This window comes from Microcaecilia unicolor, chromosome 3, assembly GCF_901765095.1.
Source record: "Microcaecilia unicolor chromosome 3, aMicUni1.1, whole genome shotgun sequence".
Lineage (NCBI taxonomy): Eukaryota > Metazoa > Chordata > Amphibia > Gymnophiona > Siphonopidae > Microcaecilia > Microcaecilia unicolor.
This window is the reverse complement of record NC_044033.1, coordinates 78920557-78938982: the sequence shown is the minus strand read 5'-3', so window position 1 is coordinate 78938982 and position 18426 is coordinate 78920557. Positions and strand designations below refer to the sequence as shown.

Sequence of the window (18426 nt, the reverse complement as noted above, 5' to 3'; positions counted from 1 at the left end):
TGTCACCCCAATTATGTCTTTTATCTTCCACCTTGTAAGACCTGCCAATCCAACTGAAACAGCTTTAGGCTTGTTACAGATGGATCAACAATAAAGAACTACAACGCAGATGCAGCAGCTAATAGGTTTGCTTGCTTTGTTTTGAGTGAATGGCAATGACGGCTGCGCGGGAGAGTGTGGAAATAGAGATTATCCAAATTGGCTTCCTTGCTTACAGTGGACTAGATAGGCTCACTTCCACTTCAGTCTATTGCACCTCGTTGTTTAACTTTCTAAAAGATTTGTGCAGCGCTGGGTTATGGCTGGTGATCGCTGCATACTGTAAGCAGTGTTGGCCGTGAAAACAAAAAAGCGCTCCTTCTGTCATTAAACTTTATTTTAAGCTTGAGAACGCCCGATCCGCTAAGTTACGCCCCCTGTGACGTAACGTTACCGTCGCACGGAGGATCGCAACTTTGAAGGAGGACAAGATTGGTAAGAGAGGTGTGGTAGCCGTGCTGGTCCACTTTTAAAGGTAATCAATAGAAATCGGAAATAGGAGGATCCCGGGAGAATAATCCTAAGCGTTAAATACATCAGCTGTCTTCTTTAAAATTTATTTTGGAGAATATACGTAAAAATGGCCATATGTAAACGACTGGGCAAAGAAAAAAAGTAACTTTTAAAGGTTTTTAAATCGAATCCGGGGGATACTGCTGTATCCGTTTTTTACCTTTTGCCGGTAGGGAGGGGGCCCTGGAACCTTGCTAGCACCCTTTTCACTGATGTTGGAAACGGGCCTCTTTTACTAGTTATATAATCATTTGGATAAAATACATGTTGTATGTATCCTTTTTTTTTTTTTTAGGGTTCATCAGAGCATTGAATTGTGAGGTCGCACCTTGCAGAGCTCAGAAATGCCTTATCTATGTGGGACTATGTTGCCCCGATGGGAAATGCAAATTTACTTTCTCCTATCTGTTGGGTTCAACTTGTATTCTTTTTATGAAGTTTACATAGCCTCTAGAGGTGAGTCTGTAAGAAAGATGTTTATTTTGTGATTTTGATTGCTTAATTTATTTCTAGTTTTTCTTGTAATTTACTGTATTTTAAGAACACCAGAACTCAAGGCATAGACCAAAAATGTCAATGCATGTTTTCTGCCTTTCTGGTCCTTAAGGTTTCTATATCAAACAGATCTGGTTTTTATTTGGCTGCGGAACCATGAGCTTTCATTCACAGTTGAACAAAAAGGTGTTTATTCCTGTTTTATAAGCCTCTCCCAGTGTTAAAGGATAGACTGAGTAGAGATAGAGACATTTTCATATGAAAGGTCTAGATTTTGTGTGCTTTCTTTAGGCTTTCATGCTTATCTCTACCATAGTTGTAGTCCCTAGTACTGTTATTTGTGTTTATTTCAGTTCCATTGAGGATACTAGGGTTGAGAAAGTATTGTGAGCATAAAGATTTCACTCTCCTGTGGAGGCTATTAAGGAATTTAAGAGCCCTCTTTTGACTGGAATTTAGTGAATATATCCCTTACGGAAGGCATGGATCCACTTGTATTAAAGATACATTAATTTACCCTCTTTTGAATAAGTAAGTACCTTTTTTCATCAAGCAGTTCTGTCTAGTTTCAGGCTCACAGTTGATTTCCTTTTCAGTGAAGTTAGCATTAGTTTGTTTTTAACTCCGTTGTAGGGAATTATCGTTGATTGTCCTAGTATAGGACATGCATGTTCATACATAGTTCAAATTGGTAAACACGTAGGATTTTTGACTACAAAAGAGAAATTTTCTGAGTGCAGAATCCTGTAATCTCCACATTATTATCCTTCTGAAAATCTACAAATTTCTGAAAAATCCTCCTGGCCAACTGAGTCTCAAATTTAGGCTGCATTTTAGAACCTTTGTCGTAGTTCACTGATGCATTCCTTAGACCCTTTATATTTCAGACATGTTGTCAGATATAATATTTCCTTTCACATTATAGTTGTGTCGCAGGTAGAAGTGAATTGATTTTTCACTCTTCAAAAATGTACAAAGGCCAGGGGACACTCAATGATTACATGGAAAGAAATATTTTTAAAACAAATTTTTCACTCAAAAGAATAGTTAAGCTCTGTAACTCGCTGCTGGTGAATATGGTAATGGCAGTTAGTATGTCGGGGTTTAAAAATGGTTTGGACAAGTTCTTGGAGGAAAAGTCCATAATCTGTTATTGAGATGGACATGGGGGAAGCCACTCCTTTCCCTGGGATTAGTACTGGGTCAGACAGACTAATGGTCCATTTGTCCCAGTATTTTGCTTCCATCAGTGGCCAATCCAGGTCACAGGTACCTGGCAAAACCCCAATTAGTAGCAACATTCCATGCTACCAATCCCAGGTCTGGATAGGGGTCATTCCGATTGTTACCAATCCGGTAGGATCTTGGTGCGAGGATCTCAGAGGTAGAAGGAGGATGATGTTATCCGCATATGATAGTAGTAGTTCTCCTGACCCCAGGTGAAAAGACCTAAGGGAAGACATGAAGAAGTTGAACAGGACGGAAGCGGGGATCCTTGGTGACCCCTGCATTTTGGAATCCAGTAATTGGAAAGGGTTTTGTTTTGTTTTACTGAGTAGCTTCGGTTTGAGAGGAATTCGTTGAACCATTTGAGGACTTTGCCGGTAATTCCAATCTGATTTAGATGGTCTAGTAGCATTACGTGATCCACTGTGTCAAATGCTGCTGAGTTGTCGAACTGAAGTAGAAGCATCTGATCCCCCTTGCATAGTTATTGTTTGACATAGGTTGTTAGCACTTAGAGCAGGGTTTCAGTGCTGTGTGTGGAACTGAATCCAAATTGGGGTTGGTGTAGTGTGGCGAATGTGTCCAGATATTTGGAGAATTGTTTACTTACATATGATTCAAGCATTTTTATAAAGAATGGTATATTCACCACTGGGCGATAATCTGCAGCAGAGGCCGAGTCTTAACCCTCATCCCTTTAAAAGTGGTCTGAGGACAATTTTGCTCATATCTGAAGGAAGAGAGCCAGAGTCTAGTAGCCCGTTCAAGCAGTCTGTTAGCCAGTGAACCACTTCTGTTGGGGTGGTTTGGAACAGAAATTCTGGACAATGGTCTAGGAAGCGATGCGAGCATGAACATTTAGTAGTAGTGATTTTACGTCTTCAGTCGATTAGTGGTTGGAACGATTCATATAGTTGGTTTGCTTTAATTCCCTGACTCGAATCTAGGATGGAGTTGACTCAGTCATAGGCTTTTAAGTTTTTTTTTGTTTTTTTTCCTTTTGGATTCTGTTTGGTTAGGTTGGCTCTAATTTGATTGACCTTGCTTTTGACGTAGTCAGCTAGATTTTGAGCGGAGGGGCGTGTTTGTTACTGTGGATGGAAGTTAGGCTCCTAACTAGGGTGAATAGTTTTTATTGTCAAGTCTGCCCTGGCTCACTAGACTTCTGTAGTATTTTCACTTGGAACCGGTTACCTTTTGTTTGTAGTGACGAAAGGAGATTTTCCATTTGGATCTGTCATCAGTAGCTTTGCTCTTTCTCATTTCTTTTCCAAGATTTCTGCATTTTTGTTTTAATTGTGATAAGATCAAGAAGAGGAGTCTGATTCATACTGATTATAACTCTGGCATATGAGTTGGCTATCACTACTGCACTTTCTCAACATCTCTTTTGATGCTTTTGGTTATTTAAACACTTTTTTTGTCTCTCTTTAATTTCCATTTTCATTTACTACTAGTAAAAAAGGCCCATTTCCGTAACAAATGAAACGGGCGCTAGCATATGGTTTAGGTTATTATTTTTTTGTTTTTCCTGTTTGATATTAAGGGATATAAGTGTTTGTTCAGATTTTTTTTTTTTTTTGGGGTGGGGGTTTGAGGGATGTGGTGTGCTTTTGTGTAGCGGGGGGGGGGGGGGGGGGGGGGGTTTGTGAAGGTTTTTTTTTTTTCCAGAAATGTAAATGTGTGTCTTTCCTGATTGTTGGATAAGTTTTTTTTTTCTTTGTTTTGCTGAAGAGCATTGTTGTTTTATATTTTTTGAAGGAAGAGGAGCATGTTATTTTGTGTCGGGTAAGGCAGGAAGAGAGATGTGCTTTGCTTCTGGAAGGTTTTTTGGCATCCTGGATTAGTGAAATGATTTTCCCGAGGTGGAAGGGAGAGGAGCACGTTGTTGGGGCTTTTGGGGGGGGGGGGGGTGGTGTGAACCGGAATGTCTTCTGTAAGGTTTGTGGGCATCCTGCATTTTTTTGACGATTTCCCCGGGGTGGAATGGAGAGGAGCACGTTGTTGGGGCGTCGGGGGGGGGGGGGGGGGGAGAGTGAACTGGAACGTTTTCAGGAAAGTTTGTGGGCATCCTGGATTTTTTTGACGATTTCCCCGGGTGAGAAGGGAGAGGAGCACGTTGTTGGGGTGTGGGGGAGGGGGGGAGTGAACGGGAACATCTTGTGGAAGGTTTGTTGGCATCGTGGATTTGTGAAACAACTTGCCGGAGTCGGAAGGGAGAGGAGCACGTTGTTGGGGCGTCGGGGGGGTGAACCGGAACATTTTGTCCTTTGCAGTCTGCTGGAGGGAAATGCTTGAAGGGGGGTGCGTCGGTGTGGGAATTGGGGGGGGGGGGGCTGCGTCGGTGTGGGGTTGGTTTTGCAGGTTTGCAGCCAGTCTCCAGTGATTCCGAGGCAGGGGAGGAGTAGGGAAACATGCTTCGCGTGTTTCCCTACTCCTCCCCCTGTGTCAGTCGCTGTTTGCTACTGGCTGGCTCATGGCTAATCATTCCCGCTGGGCGACAGGTTTCTGTTAGCGGCAGCTTTTTGTGGGCGGCGACGTCCTTGATGGTGAGGGGCATACTTTTGTTTTTCGGCTCCACCTAGTCCACGTGAATGGAACGCAAGTATTTTGCACATACCCACAGGTAGCGGTGGTCCTCTACTCTCCGTTCTGATTCGCTCTTCAATGCCCACAGTAGGAATATTGTGCTGCACAATAATGTGGCGTTCTGCTGTTGAATGCTCCTCCCTTCTTGCCTTGTACTTTCCTGTGATTGGTCCGCCTAACGTCGCATTGCGTTGCCTGGTAACGGTTCACATTGTGTGTGGTATTTTCTGATTGGTCCTTCATGCCTCCTATGTGATTACCGTTGCCTGGCAACGTGAATGTTTTCTTCCGTCGACGTTTGACGCGAGGGCGGGGCATAGGCTGGCTGGCTTCACCACCATGAATCCACGAACCCTTCAGGGAGTGATTGAGTGACTTCAGAACGTTGTCTTCAGAACGTTGAGGGTGAGTTTTATTATAGTAGATATGTGACCATTCTCGTTTTCAGTGGCTTTTTGGCTTTCTTCACCTATAATAATTGTGATGTACAGATAGTACATATCAAGTCAGTTGTGATACCTTGACTTTCCATTTGACTAGTCAAACACGGTTTCTTTTTATCTACTGGTCACTATATTCTTATGATCAGGACTTACAAATCATGTGAAATTGTATTATTGCTGCACATTTCTTCTGGCACTCTTTTGGTCTGATAGGTTTGTTCTGTCCTCTAGTGTACCTGCATGTGAACTTAATCTTTTTAGATTTGTAACATTTTACATACTTTTATTCCTGTACCTCTTGTGATTCAGTCCAGCGTTCTTATGCACTTATACAATGTTACAATAATCAATCTTGGGATTTCAGGAAGTCTTTTGACTAGACTGCAATTTTTCATAAAACGTCCAAGTTGATTTCGAGAGATCACAGAGACACCACTTTCTTACTATTCTGGCTACCAATTCATGCAAGAATATTATTTAAACTGTTTAATTTTATGTATAAGATTATTCATGAGTTTGTTCTTCTTACATGGTTTCAATGTTGGATTTAAATGTTTCTTCATCGATTTATGAGGTTTTTATTCTCTAATTCAGCTAGATATCATGGATTATAGATAAAGCTTCAACTTAAAAACTAATCTAAGATAATGTTTATGTAATCTGCCATTAATGTCTGTATAACAGTAATACACAGTAAGTTCAGGGGGGGAATTAGACTTATTTGTGAAATATAGTACTTTTTTTTGGGGGGGGGGGCTTTTTCATATGCTTTATCTGCTAATGACGATATTGTTCTTGATAGAATATGAAGAGGAGCTTGAAACAGAGTTTGAGCTGGAAAGGAGTACTATTTTTGGGGGATATAAAAAGGTAAGAGAAATTAATCCAGAAAATCAAAATGTCAAGTAACATTTATTAAACAGCACATGCTAATGCTCTTATTTGAGTCAAAGGGGCAAGATTTCTTTTATGAGAAATTTGGGTCAAAAAATAAGAAAATCTTAACTCAGATATATATTTTTTTGCCCATTGATTTAATTTGATTCCTGGAGGGAAATCACTTCAAGGTTAGATATTTTTCTTTTTGTTACATTTGTACCCCGCGCTTTCCCACTCATGGCAGGCTCAATGCGGCAGGCAATGGAGGGTTAAGTGACTTGCCCAGAGTCACAAGGAGCTGCCTGTGCCAGGAATCGAACTCAGTTCCTCAGTTCCCCAGGACCAAAGTCCACCACCCTAACCACTAGGCCACTCCTCCACTCCTCATTTCCACAGAAAGCACTCTGCAGTGTTTACTTAAGGATCCTTTTACTAAGCTGTGGTAAGCGTTAGTGCATGCTTACCACGGGACGTGTTGAGCTGTGATAAGCGTTAGTGTGTGCTTACCACGGGACGTGTTGAGGCATCCTGCGGTAAAAGCATATGCAAACCATGTAGTAAAAAGCTTTTCTTTATTTTTGTTGAGGGAGTGTATCTATAATGGAGAATGGACATACCAGCATGAATCAGAGCTACCACATTACTACGTAATAACTGATTAGCGCAGGGATTACCATGTGAGCCCTTACTGTCTACAAAATAGGTGGCAGTAAGGACTTGGTTGCTAATTTTTGGAAATGCTGTGCACTAATGGCAACATTAGCACATAGCAAAACAAACAGTAATCCACAGAAGATGAATCTTTTAATGTAACAATATAAAGAGGAAAATTTCTACAAAAAGAAGGGGAAGTAAAAGCTTCAAAGTAGCTCAAAATACATAGTTTTTAAAGACCTTACTTCATCATTGGCAAAAACCTTCCCACATGAAGAGTGGCTACATTCAAAATGCAAAATACACAAAGTAATGACATCTCAAGATAAATATGTGTAACTCAAACGCATCTGTTGGAAGTCTTAAGATGCAGAAATGCCCCCGGGCCAAAGTTGGCCAGCGTTTTGTGAAAACTGCTTCAGGGTCCCAGAAGGCAAAAGATCTGAAAAACAAGAAAAATTAATAATAATAAGAATAGTTCCATCGTATGAAAACCCACCAAATCCACAGTGATATACATACTCCACTGCTTAGCATTCGAGAGGTCTGTACATCCACGACAGTTAAACAAAATGGTTGCTATTTAACAAAAAAGTGATGTCAGATGCTGTCAGTGATGTAGCCAAACAAAGGAGTAGTTTAAATAAAAAGTCAGATCCTAGAAAAAATGTCACCAATCCAGCTGCGAGTTAAGCCCGTTAGGTTGAAGCGACTGCAATTTAAAGATCCACCTCTGTTCTAACTGGAGCAAAATCCGTTGATGGTCACCACCTCTAGAAAGAGGGGGGTATATATTGCAGAACAAGGCATCTCAAATCTTGAAAACAATGACCGTAGTGTACACAATTTGAAACCAGAGGGAGTCCGGGCTTGTTAGTATGAATAGAGCTCTTGTGTTCAGTCAGTCGTAATGATAATTTACGTGTAGTTTGCTCGACATAAACTAAATTGCAAGGACAGCACAGGCAATAGACAACATAATCAGAATTACAAGAAGCGTTGGCTCAAAGATGATAAATCTTCTGGTTCACTGGGTTAAGTATAACATCCCACATAGGTCAGGTATTAACATTTAAAATGGGCAGATTGATCAATAGAGAAGAAGCTGGCGAACAAGCAGGAAGAACCGCTGGACTTAAATGTTCCTTGAGATTTTGTGTACAACAAAATGAAAAACGTATAGACGAATCTTTGAACAGTGGGATAGTCTAAACCAAATTCCAATTCTTCTTGACAGCAGCAACTGATACTTTGACGTATGTCATGAAATACAGTACTAGTTCTGCTCGCATCGTTGCTGCTGTCATGCCAGTAAATATGATCATACCACTCTGCTTTGTATGGAAAAGCATTGGCTTCCAGTGCGCTATAGGATATTGTTCAAGATCTTAACTTTTACTTTTCTGGCATTGCATACTGGGTTACCATCTTATCTTTGTGTCTTTAACAATTCCGTATGTTCAAAGCACAGTCTCTTTTTTTCTTTCTCCATCTCAAGCCTATTTGGAATCAATTCGTAATGCTGCCTTTTACTGTTTGGCTCCCGCTAACTGGAATTCATTACCTTCTTCCTTTCAATTAGAAGTGTCCTATACTAAATTCTGAAGTACCTTAAAAACTCGTCTTTTTCAGATGGCGTTTGTGGATCTGGGCTGAGGGTTGCAGGGTTGCAGAGTGAATCTGATTTTGCTATGATTTGATTGTGTCTTTTTCCTGTTTTAATTTGTATTGCACTCCTGTCTTTGCCTCAGAGACAGGAGTAGCCTTTTGGAGGTCTCCTGGGGGGGGGGGGGGGGGGGGGAGGTAGACTCTCGAGTAAGTGTACCTTACTAAGTGTAAGATATCAAGCAATAATTCTACAGTTTTATCTTTCTGAGGCTTTTGTTATTGACCATTGTTTATTAATGGATATCTTGAATGAAATACGTGTTTATGGTAGTGTACTTAAGTGGTTTACGGTTTTCCGACATAGGAATTATAGAGTGAAACATCAAGAGTTTCTTTCAGAACATTGAAAAGCTAAGAGTGGGGTCCTGCAAGGTTTACCGCTCTCCTCGATTCTATTTAATATATTAATCAGCTCTTTCGGAAAGTTATCACAATGGAAAATATATTTTTATACCTACATTGATAACATTACACTGTTAATTCCTGTGTTGCATATGGATATGGTACCATTAACTATTATCCAAACCTGTGTGGATGTGGTTAAGGCTTGGGCTATAAAACATCATCTTAAACTGAACACAGATAAAACCAGAATGTTATGGTTCAGTACTTTTGTCACTGCTACTCTTAAATATTACTCTCAATTGGTAAAGAAACACTCTTCAATACAAACAGTGCTGAAGATATTAGGGGTACTAATAGACCATATGCTATCTTTGGGAGCACACATTAATTCATTAAGCAAGAATATTTTTTGGACATTGAAACAATGCCCTTAGTCAACTTGATTATGGTAATTTGTGGGCTGCTCAAATTGTAAATGTCTGCAGACATTATAAAACACCTCAGCTAATAGATGGGAGAGTGCTTCTCCTTTATTGAGGCAATTACATTAGTTAGGAATTTAGATTATGTATGTTAATATTTTACATTACTCATGCTCTGGCCCCTTTGCCCTTAATTTCGGTTTTGACTTTCCCATTGTCAGATCTATTATAAAAATTGAATATACCGCATGGTTTATACAGGTTAAGGCAGTTAACAAAACTTTAAAACCACAAATTTGGGGGGTGGAGGAGTGGCCCAGTGGTAGAGCACCAGCCCCGATATCCAGAGGAGCCCAGCTCAACTCCCACTGCTGCTCCTTGTGACCTTGGGCAAGTCACTTAAGTCTTCCATTGCCTCAGGTACAAACTTAGATTGTGAGCCCTCAGGGACAGGTAAGTACCCAGTGTACCAGAATGAAACTCAGCTTGAGCTACTACTGAAAAAGGTATTAGCAAAATCCAAATAAGTAAAATACAAATTTAAAAGATATGATAGAAAAGACCTAATAACAGTCTCACAAGACATTCATTCACCAAGGTATACACACAGAAATATCTTCCCATTAACAATGTCCTAATAAATACTTATGTCCTCTTTTTCAATAAAATCAAACGCTGAAACTAAAATCTTTTAAGCTTAGTCTTAAGTTCAATTCCGCACATATATCGTTTGGTATAGTATTCCATAAGGAAGGCGCTAAGCAAGAGAATGCTCTCTCTCGTGACCAGTCTCCCCTTACTCTAGTTTTTGAGGGCACTACCATTCTAAAATCTTGCATAGAGCCAAGTACCCTTCCTGGAATATGTGAAGTTGTCAATGTACTTAGGTACAATGGTTTAATTCATAAAAAGACTTGAGCTAGAACAAGAATTTTAAAAGAAACTAAGGGCCCTGTTTACAAAGGCGCACGCTACCCATGTAGACACTTATAGGAATATTATGGGCATCTACATGGTTAGCACACCTTTAAAAATAGGGCCTTAAAAATAACAGGTAACCAATGATAATGAGCAAACAAGGGAGTGATATGATCATATTTGTGCTCATTTCTCAAAATTTTAACAGACGCGTTTTGCAGAGTTTGCAGTCTCTAAAGTTGTTATTAGATAAACCTGCATAGATCACATTTGCATAGTCTAATCTTGCTATCAACAGTGCATGTAAAAGAGTATGTAATGCTTCTCCGTTAAACAAAGATCTTAACCTCTGTAATATCACAAAACCCTCTTTCAAAATTTTATTAACCTGGTCTTCAAAAGTTAATCACGAAACAATGAGCACAACCAAGTATCTAAAACATTCTACTGGGTTCATTGGGGTTCCAAACAACATTGGTATCACAGCAGGCCTATCCTGATATCCTGCAATCCACTCTAGTTTTCTAAACATCCAGAACCAGCTGTCAGCTGTTCATATTAGATATACAGGTATTCACACTCTCTCTTGATCTCTTATCAAGCAGCAAAGATATGAAATTCTTTGCCATGAACTATCAGATTAGAAGCAAATTATATGAGTTTTAAAAAACAAACAAATCCTCTTTTAGTCAATTTTTACAAGATTAAAATTTTAAAGTAAAAATATTTATATTCCCAGTATTTTTTCTGGTTACTTTGTGTTATCCACATTGAACCTTTATAATGTAAATGTGTAATGTAAGTACAGTATTGTATCCACATAAACTATAACCTTGATATTCCTGTATAAGTTCAACAATACACTGCCCACACCTCTTTCAATAGGCAGCACTAATATCACACTCATACTTTTCAAATTTTTTATCATCTAGAGAGAAAGGGAATTGGGACTTGATATATCGCCTTTCAACTCCACTATCAATATCATATAGCCTCAATAGTACAGAAATGTTTTTATAAACTGAAAATTTGTGCAGTCTGCTCTTTTGACCAAATATGCATGTGCATTATTATATACACTGATCCTAATTCATCTTTATTCCAGATATTTTTGGATAATAGACATTGAGGTGTATTTTCAAAGCACTCAGACTTACAAAGTTAAGTGGAGGGGCATTTTCAATAGTGAATCTAAGTCGGAATTTGGACACTTTGCACTAAACACACCAAATCCAAATAGGAAATATACCCATTTTTCAAAAAAGAAAAAATATCTCTTTCCAAAATACTGTTTCGAACAATGTTTTGTGCATTTACCTTTTTAGGACATTTTCAGAAAAAAAACCCCACACAAGTTAAAAATGCACAAAATCAAGCCATTGGGATATAGGAGGGGCCAGCATTTTTAGCATACTGGTCCCCCAGACATTTCAGGAGAGCAATGGGGCAATCTGGGGGCACTGCTGTGGACTTCATATAAATGCTCCCAGGTACACATCTCACCAGTGATTTCTTATCTTGGCTGCTGAGCCCTCCTAAGCCCACTACTCCCAAATGTACACCATTACAATAGCTTTATACCTGAAGAGGGCACCCACGGCTCTCTCTGTGATAATTTCTCACCTCCCCTCTTCCTTTCCTCCTCAGCTATTTCTTTCTCCCTCTTGTGACCTTGTATTTTGTACTATTGTTTGCATATTAACTATTGTACGCCACATTGAGCCTGCCCTTGGGTGGGAATACTGTGGGATATAAATGTTACAAATAAATAAATAAGTGGGTTTCTGGTGAGTTTTGGAGGGCTCACAGTTTCTACCACAAGTGTAACAGGTAGTGGGAGGTATGGGCCTGTGCTCACCTGTCAGCAGTCACTGCATCCACCATTACGCTACTCTGGGGACCTGCATGCTGCTCTAATGGACCTGGCTATAACATCTGAGGCTGTCAGAAGCTAGCGAGTACTATTTTTATTCACATTTTTGAGGGTGGGAGGGGGGCATCCCTGAATCCCTCCAGTGGTCATCTGGTCATTTAGGGCACCTTTTTGTGTGTTATTCGTTAGAAAAACAGGTCTAGAACAAAACATTGAAGTTTTCACCCTAGATGTTTTGGTTTTGTTCCATTATGGTAACAATCTGTCTCCTGTTTGCCGTTTTGGTGAACATTTGCTTTCTGAGAATGGCCTAATCGCAGAAACATGGCCTGAGAAAAAAACATCCAAAAAGTGTCATAAAGCACCATTTGGACAGATTTCTTTTCAAAATGTCCAAATCGGTTATTTTCAAAACCTGATTTTAAAGACATCTATCTATGCATTTCATCTGCAGTGCATCCAAATCATAAGGAGGTGTGTTGGGGGGTGTTTAGAAGGCGGGATTAGAGCGTGCCTAACGCGTGGACATTTTACAGTCATGTAGTAACTATTTTCTGTAAGGCTAAGACCTTCTTTGTGACTTTCAGAATGTGTGTGTTTCTTCCCTACAGCGAGAAGTTCAACACATTCAGTTTTTCACAGAGATCGCACATTAAAAAAAAAAAATAATAATAAATCAGCATCCAAAAGGTTTTTGGCACCCACATGTTGTTCTTACCTTGAAGAATAGGGTTCCTGTCATAATTTGAACCACTGTTACCGACAAACCCGTATCCGGGGACCAGCATTGAATTTCCAAGTTTTTTTTAAAAAAATAGCTAAACATATAGCTGGTTATGCCAATATTCATCAGCTGACTGGTTAAGTTCTAGTGGCCAAAGATAGGCCTGCTATTTAGGACGGTTGATATGGCCGCTAAACTTAACCAGTCAGATGTTGAAAATCAGCGATAACCGGCTATGTTGCGCGGCATAGCAAGTGACTGGGCTATCTGCTGACGGGGATATTCAGCAGGAGATAGTCAGTTATCTCCCGCTGAATATCAGCAGGTAGCCAGCTTGAAACTACCTTTGAATATTGGGTGGGTAAGACTGATAGTGTTGCTGAATAAAGGTACCTTTGAAAGAAGTCTTCCCGCAGATTCACCAACCATAAATTTTGACCATATCCATTGCAGCTGGTAAAAATCAGTTCTCTTCTACGATGCTGTGAGGCTTTTCACACTTTCCAACTCCACATGCCACCTTGTAGGATGCTAGCAAAGCACTGCTTGGTATTGATGCTTGTTTTAAAAAAGTGTATCTTTTTGTTCTTTGAATTGTTTTAACTTTCTGGTAAAATAATCACAGGATTTACTAGCCATGTTAGGACGTTTGGTCTGTAAGTAGCGTTTTAGTTTAATTGGAGGGGCATAATCGAAACAGGTGCCCAAGTTTTCCTGAGGATGTCCTCACAGAATGTCCCGGCGAAGGGGTGGGGAAACCCGTATTATCAAAACAAGGTGGGCGTCCATCTTTAGTTTCAATAATACGGTCGGGGATGCCCAAATCGCAAAATTTAGATTGACCTTAGAAATGGTCATCCTTAGAGATGGTCATCCCCGATTTTCGGCGATAATGGAAACCGAGGACTCCCATCTCAGAAACGACCAAATCCAAGCCATTTGGTCGTGGGAGGAGCCAGCATTCATAGTGCACTGGTCCCCCTCACATGCCAAGACACCAACCGGGCACCCTAGGAGGCACTGCAGTGGACTTCACAAATTTCTCTCAGGTGCATAGCTCCCCTACCTTGTGCCCCCCAACCCCCCCCCCCCCCCCAAAAGCCCACTCCCCACCCTTAGGGGTGAAGGGGGGCACCTACATGTGGGTACAGTGGGTTTCTGGTCGGTTTTGAAAGGCTCACATTTATTATCACAAGTGTAACAGGTGGGGGGGGGGGGGTGGGCCTGGGTCCGCCTGCCTAAAGTACACTGCACCCACTAAAACTGCTCCAGGGACCTGCATATTGCTGACATGGAGCTGGGTATGATATTTGAGGCTGGCATAGAGGCTGGAAAAAATATTTTTAAAAATTGTTTTGAGGGTGGGAGGGGGTTAGTGTCCACTGGGGGAGTGAGGGGAGGTCATCCCCGACTCCTCCAGTGGTCATCTGGTCATTTAGGGCACATTTTTGTGGCTTGGTCGTAAGAAAAAAAAAAGACCAGGTAAAGTCGTCCAAGTGTTCGTCAGGGACGCCCTTCTTTTTTCCATTATCGGTCGAGAACGCCCATGTGTGAGGCACGCCCCAGTCCCGCCTTCACTACGCCTCCGACACGCCCCCATGGAAAGCAGTTGAGGATGCCGATTTGGGCGACCCTGTGAGGACGCCCATCTTGCGATTTGTGTCGAAAGATGGGCGTCCTTCTCTTTCAAAAATAAGCCTGATGGTATCATGCACTCTGGAGCCAAAACTTTCAGACATAATCTATTGATTAAAACTTTCAGGCAACCTATTGATTACCTTTAAAAGTGGACTAACACGGCTACCACATCTCTATAGACATAATACACAGTGCGGCACTCATGATTTTCATTTACCAAAGTAAAACCAAAATTTAGATAAGTATCATCATATTTCTGCATTTCCATTTCCTCACAACTCTACCACTGGTCTCTGGTTCATCATCCTTTTCTTCTCTCATTCTTCTTGTTTGAAAATCTTTCCATTTTTATGCACAAATAAATAATTCATTTGAATGTTTGAGAAGTTACTGGTGTAGCGAAGCAGAGTACAAGTGGCACCACAGGGGAGCAGCAGGAAGTTTATAGATTTTATAGATTTTAAGGAACATACAGCAATACTCAACACCTATCAGACACCACACAAACTACTAGCAGCTCGTAAACACTTGAAAGTTCAAGAAGTTATAGGCTTAGCCAAAAGTACAAGTACTAAAGATAATGTAATTAGCCTTTTTTTTTCTTATCAGCAAAAGTGCCTGTCATAACCAGTAATTTAATGAAGAATTATTCTCTTTATTCATTCTGCAGACCTTTAAAACAGGAAAATACATTAGGTCTTCATACTCCATCAGGTCAAAAATGAGAATAATCAACAACATTTTTACTACACTGAAAATGAATCGGTTCATTAAATTTATATCAGGTAATGTTCAGAGTTTTATGTTTTTATTGAAGAAGAGAGTCATTTATATTATACACCCATCTATTACAATTGTCTCTGTTGCAGTTGCACCATATCAAGTTTCCACAATGCCTGGAGGCAGTGATGGCGAACTCTTCAGAGACTGAGTGCCCAAACAGCAACTCAAAATCAAATTATTTATCGCAAAGTGCTGGTACTCATTATGGGCGGGGTTACCACATATGACTCCACCCCTTACACCAGCCATGGCGCATATAAACAGACATCATTGAAAATATTATACTAGTATAAGCGGAAAAAATAATATTTTTTTTTCATTATAAATCATTTCTGTAAGCTGTTACAGCTCCAGTATACCCAGTGCAAAAAAGACAGCAGATGTAAATTCTCAAATTGGACAGATTCCAAACACTAAAATGAAAATAAAATGATTTTTTTCTACCTTTGTCTGGTGATTTTGTTTTTCTATCCATATTGGTCCAGTCTCTGATTCTACTGCTCTCTATCTATTCTTTTAACTCCGTTTCCAGGGCTTCCTTTCCATTTATTTCTTTACTTTCCTCCTTTCTTCTTCATTTCTTGCCCTCCCTCCCAGCACCAGGCAGCCCTCCCACCCACCCAGTAGCCTGCCTCCCACCCAGCACCAGGCCTGCCTCCCTCGCAGCACCAGGCCTCCCTCCCACCCAGCACCAGGCCTGCCTCCCTCCCACCCAGCAGCAGGCCTCCCTCCCACCCAGCAGCACACAGCACCAAGCCTCCCTCCCACCCACCCAGCACCAGGCTTGCCTCCCGCCCTCCCTCCAACCAAACAAGCATCAGGCTGCCCGCCCGTCCTCCCTCCCTCCCAGCACCAGGAACCCCCCCGCCTCCTCTGAAATTTAAAAAGCGTACCGTCCTCGGGGTTAAGGCGGCGTGCAGCGGCAGCGATGCACGTGTTCTTAGCGCGCCGCGCCTTCGGCCTTCCTTTCTGTCTCTCAAGCTCTGGTGTGTCCTTCCCCACCTCCTTAAAACTGGAGAAAAAATAGGACACACAATCGAGATGGAGAGAGAAAAACAAATCCAGAAGAATCAGTGCAAGGGTATTAAGTACCCTATGTGGACTTTCAGCCTTATGCACACCCCCATTAATTTTCAGACAATAATCTTAATAAAGATCATTCTCAACACCACCTCTTTCAGAACAATCCTGTAAAAATGCATAATTGGACCTAGACTACTGCATTGTAGCATACGTAGGATGCAAGGAAAATGCACTAAAATCAGTACAAACCATCCAAGCCACTGCAGCGAGACTAATATTCAAAAAGTCGAAATACAAAAGAGCAATTCCACTACTTGAACAACCATATTGACTGCCAGTCAAGGCAAGACTAATCCTCAAAGCCAGCACCCTTATTTTCAAGATACTTTTCGGAATGGCACCAGAATACATGCAAGACCTGATCGAATAATCACCAAGAAACACAAACCCGGACACCAGAAGCTACCGACTTCTTCACCTACCCAACTGCAGAAACACAGCTTACAAAACCATTTACACAGCAGGATTTCAGCTACCTGGTTTCCAAATGGTGGAACTCAATACCAATAGCCATTAGAAGTATTACTGACTATCTCCTGTTCAGAAAAACTAAGAGATACCTATTCAAAACATTCTACAACTAACCACACAAACTATGAACTGCCTCCCCTACGTCACAAATGTAATATTTTAATGTAACTCCTCCCAAATGTAAACTGTAAGCCACTTTGAACCAAAACTTGTTTTTGGATAACAGTGGGATACAAAAATGCGTAAATAAATGAATGTTGAACTTTGCCTTTGTTATTCATATGTATATGAAACAATTTGTAAAAGCATTTAGCCAGGTAATTGTGTGATTTGAAAACTGTCTACTCTCACTGGTATAAAAGTATGCACCGATGGTTCTTAGAATGTGTATTTCAAATGACCTATTATATTTTTCTGACTGTAGCTGCCTCTCCAGAAGCTGCTGCCCTAGGTGACTACCTAGTCTGCCTAATTATTAAAAATGTAAATTAAAAGTGCTATAAACTTTGAGTTGGTGCTATACTAAATTTTCCATGCATAAAAACTTTGAAGGAAAATGTCGTCTGGGATGCACGTGTGTGTTTGCTTCATCATATTACTATGGGTATATATCTGAGAATCTAGAGATGTGTAGGTGAATGACAGCATGTAGTGGTGTTTTAACATTTTGGCTGTATATGTGAACCTAGAAAAGTAGAATATGGTGATGCTGATGTGTGAATGTAAGGATATGCCTCTGTATGGCTTTGTGCTGCTAGATTTGTGCAGGTGTTTGCATTTTGCTTGCTGTTTTGGGTGCTTCGTGAATGACGGTGTGCTTATGTTCACTGTAGTATTTATTGGTATTTAAAGAGTGTGATGCTCCGCTACCAGCTATTGATGACCTTTTATTGCACAGGGACAATAAAAGCTTCAGGTCAATATCTACAAGCACTTATTTGGATAGCAGCATCTGCTATCTGGATTCATGCCACTAGATGGAGCTATCTAGGTATTTAGCATTGGCCACAATCTGGATACTGGCGCTGAATACTTGCTGGCTGATATTCAAAATTATTTGACTGTCCAGGAAGTCCTGGCAGGTTAAATAGCGTTTTAGCACCTTGGATATTCAGTGGGAGATAACCGGTTATCTTTCACTGAATATTTGCGGTTAGTGGCTTACCGGCTATATCATGTGATATAGCCGGTTAGGTGCCGATAGTCAGCACCAAACTGGCTAGGTTTAGTGGTTAAAATAGGCTTGCTATTTATGCAGCCTATCTAACCACTAAGCAATTAACCGGTTAGTGCTGAATATCGGCTTAAGTTGCCACAGTCAGAAATGAAACTGGATATTCATTGTCAGTTGCCAGATATGGCCCATCATTGATTATCTGGTCTGACTTCTGGTGTTGGGCAGTCACCATGCAGCTTGATGCCAGCTGAATATCGGGGGGGTGGGGGAGCTGAATTCTTTTCAAAACTAGCATGATTTGTGTTTTTAAAAAATGTTGACTATTGCAGTTCACTGTTAGGCCACTTTTGCGTTTTTGTGTTTCTTATTATATAGTTTAGAGTCAGGTTATGTGTTGAAGGGTCTGCCAACGTGCAAACTGTATAAATTGTATTTATTTAGGTCCTAATTGTTATAATTTCCACACACTGGTTTGAAATAAGACA

The 18426-nt window shown here is 40.6% G+C and overlaps 1 protein-coding gene across 3 annotated transcripts in view; it reads left to right on the top strand.

Annotated features, from left to right (window-relative positions):
* The first annotated feature begins 422 nt into the window (after window positions 1-422).
* HHAT (hedgehog acyltransferase) overlaps window positions 423-18426 on the top strand; it is a 354392-nt gene continuing 336388 nt past the window's right edge. For 2 of the 3 annotated variants that reach the window (XM_030196099.1, XM_030196097.1), the window contains exons 1-3: window positions 423-514; window positions 848-1008; window positions 6109-6176. In XM_030196099.1, the coding sequence (XP_030051959.1) occupies window positions 897-1008; window positions 6109-6176 (180 nt within the window). In that variant the 5' untranslated portion in view covers window positions 423-514; window positions 848-896. Of the gene's footprint in view, window positions 515-592; window positions 722-847; window positions 1009-6108; window positions 6177-18426 lie in introns of those variants that run through there. The other variant, XM_030196098.1, reaches the window with a different exon arrangement.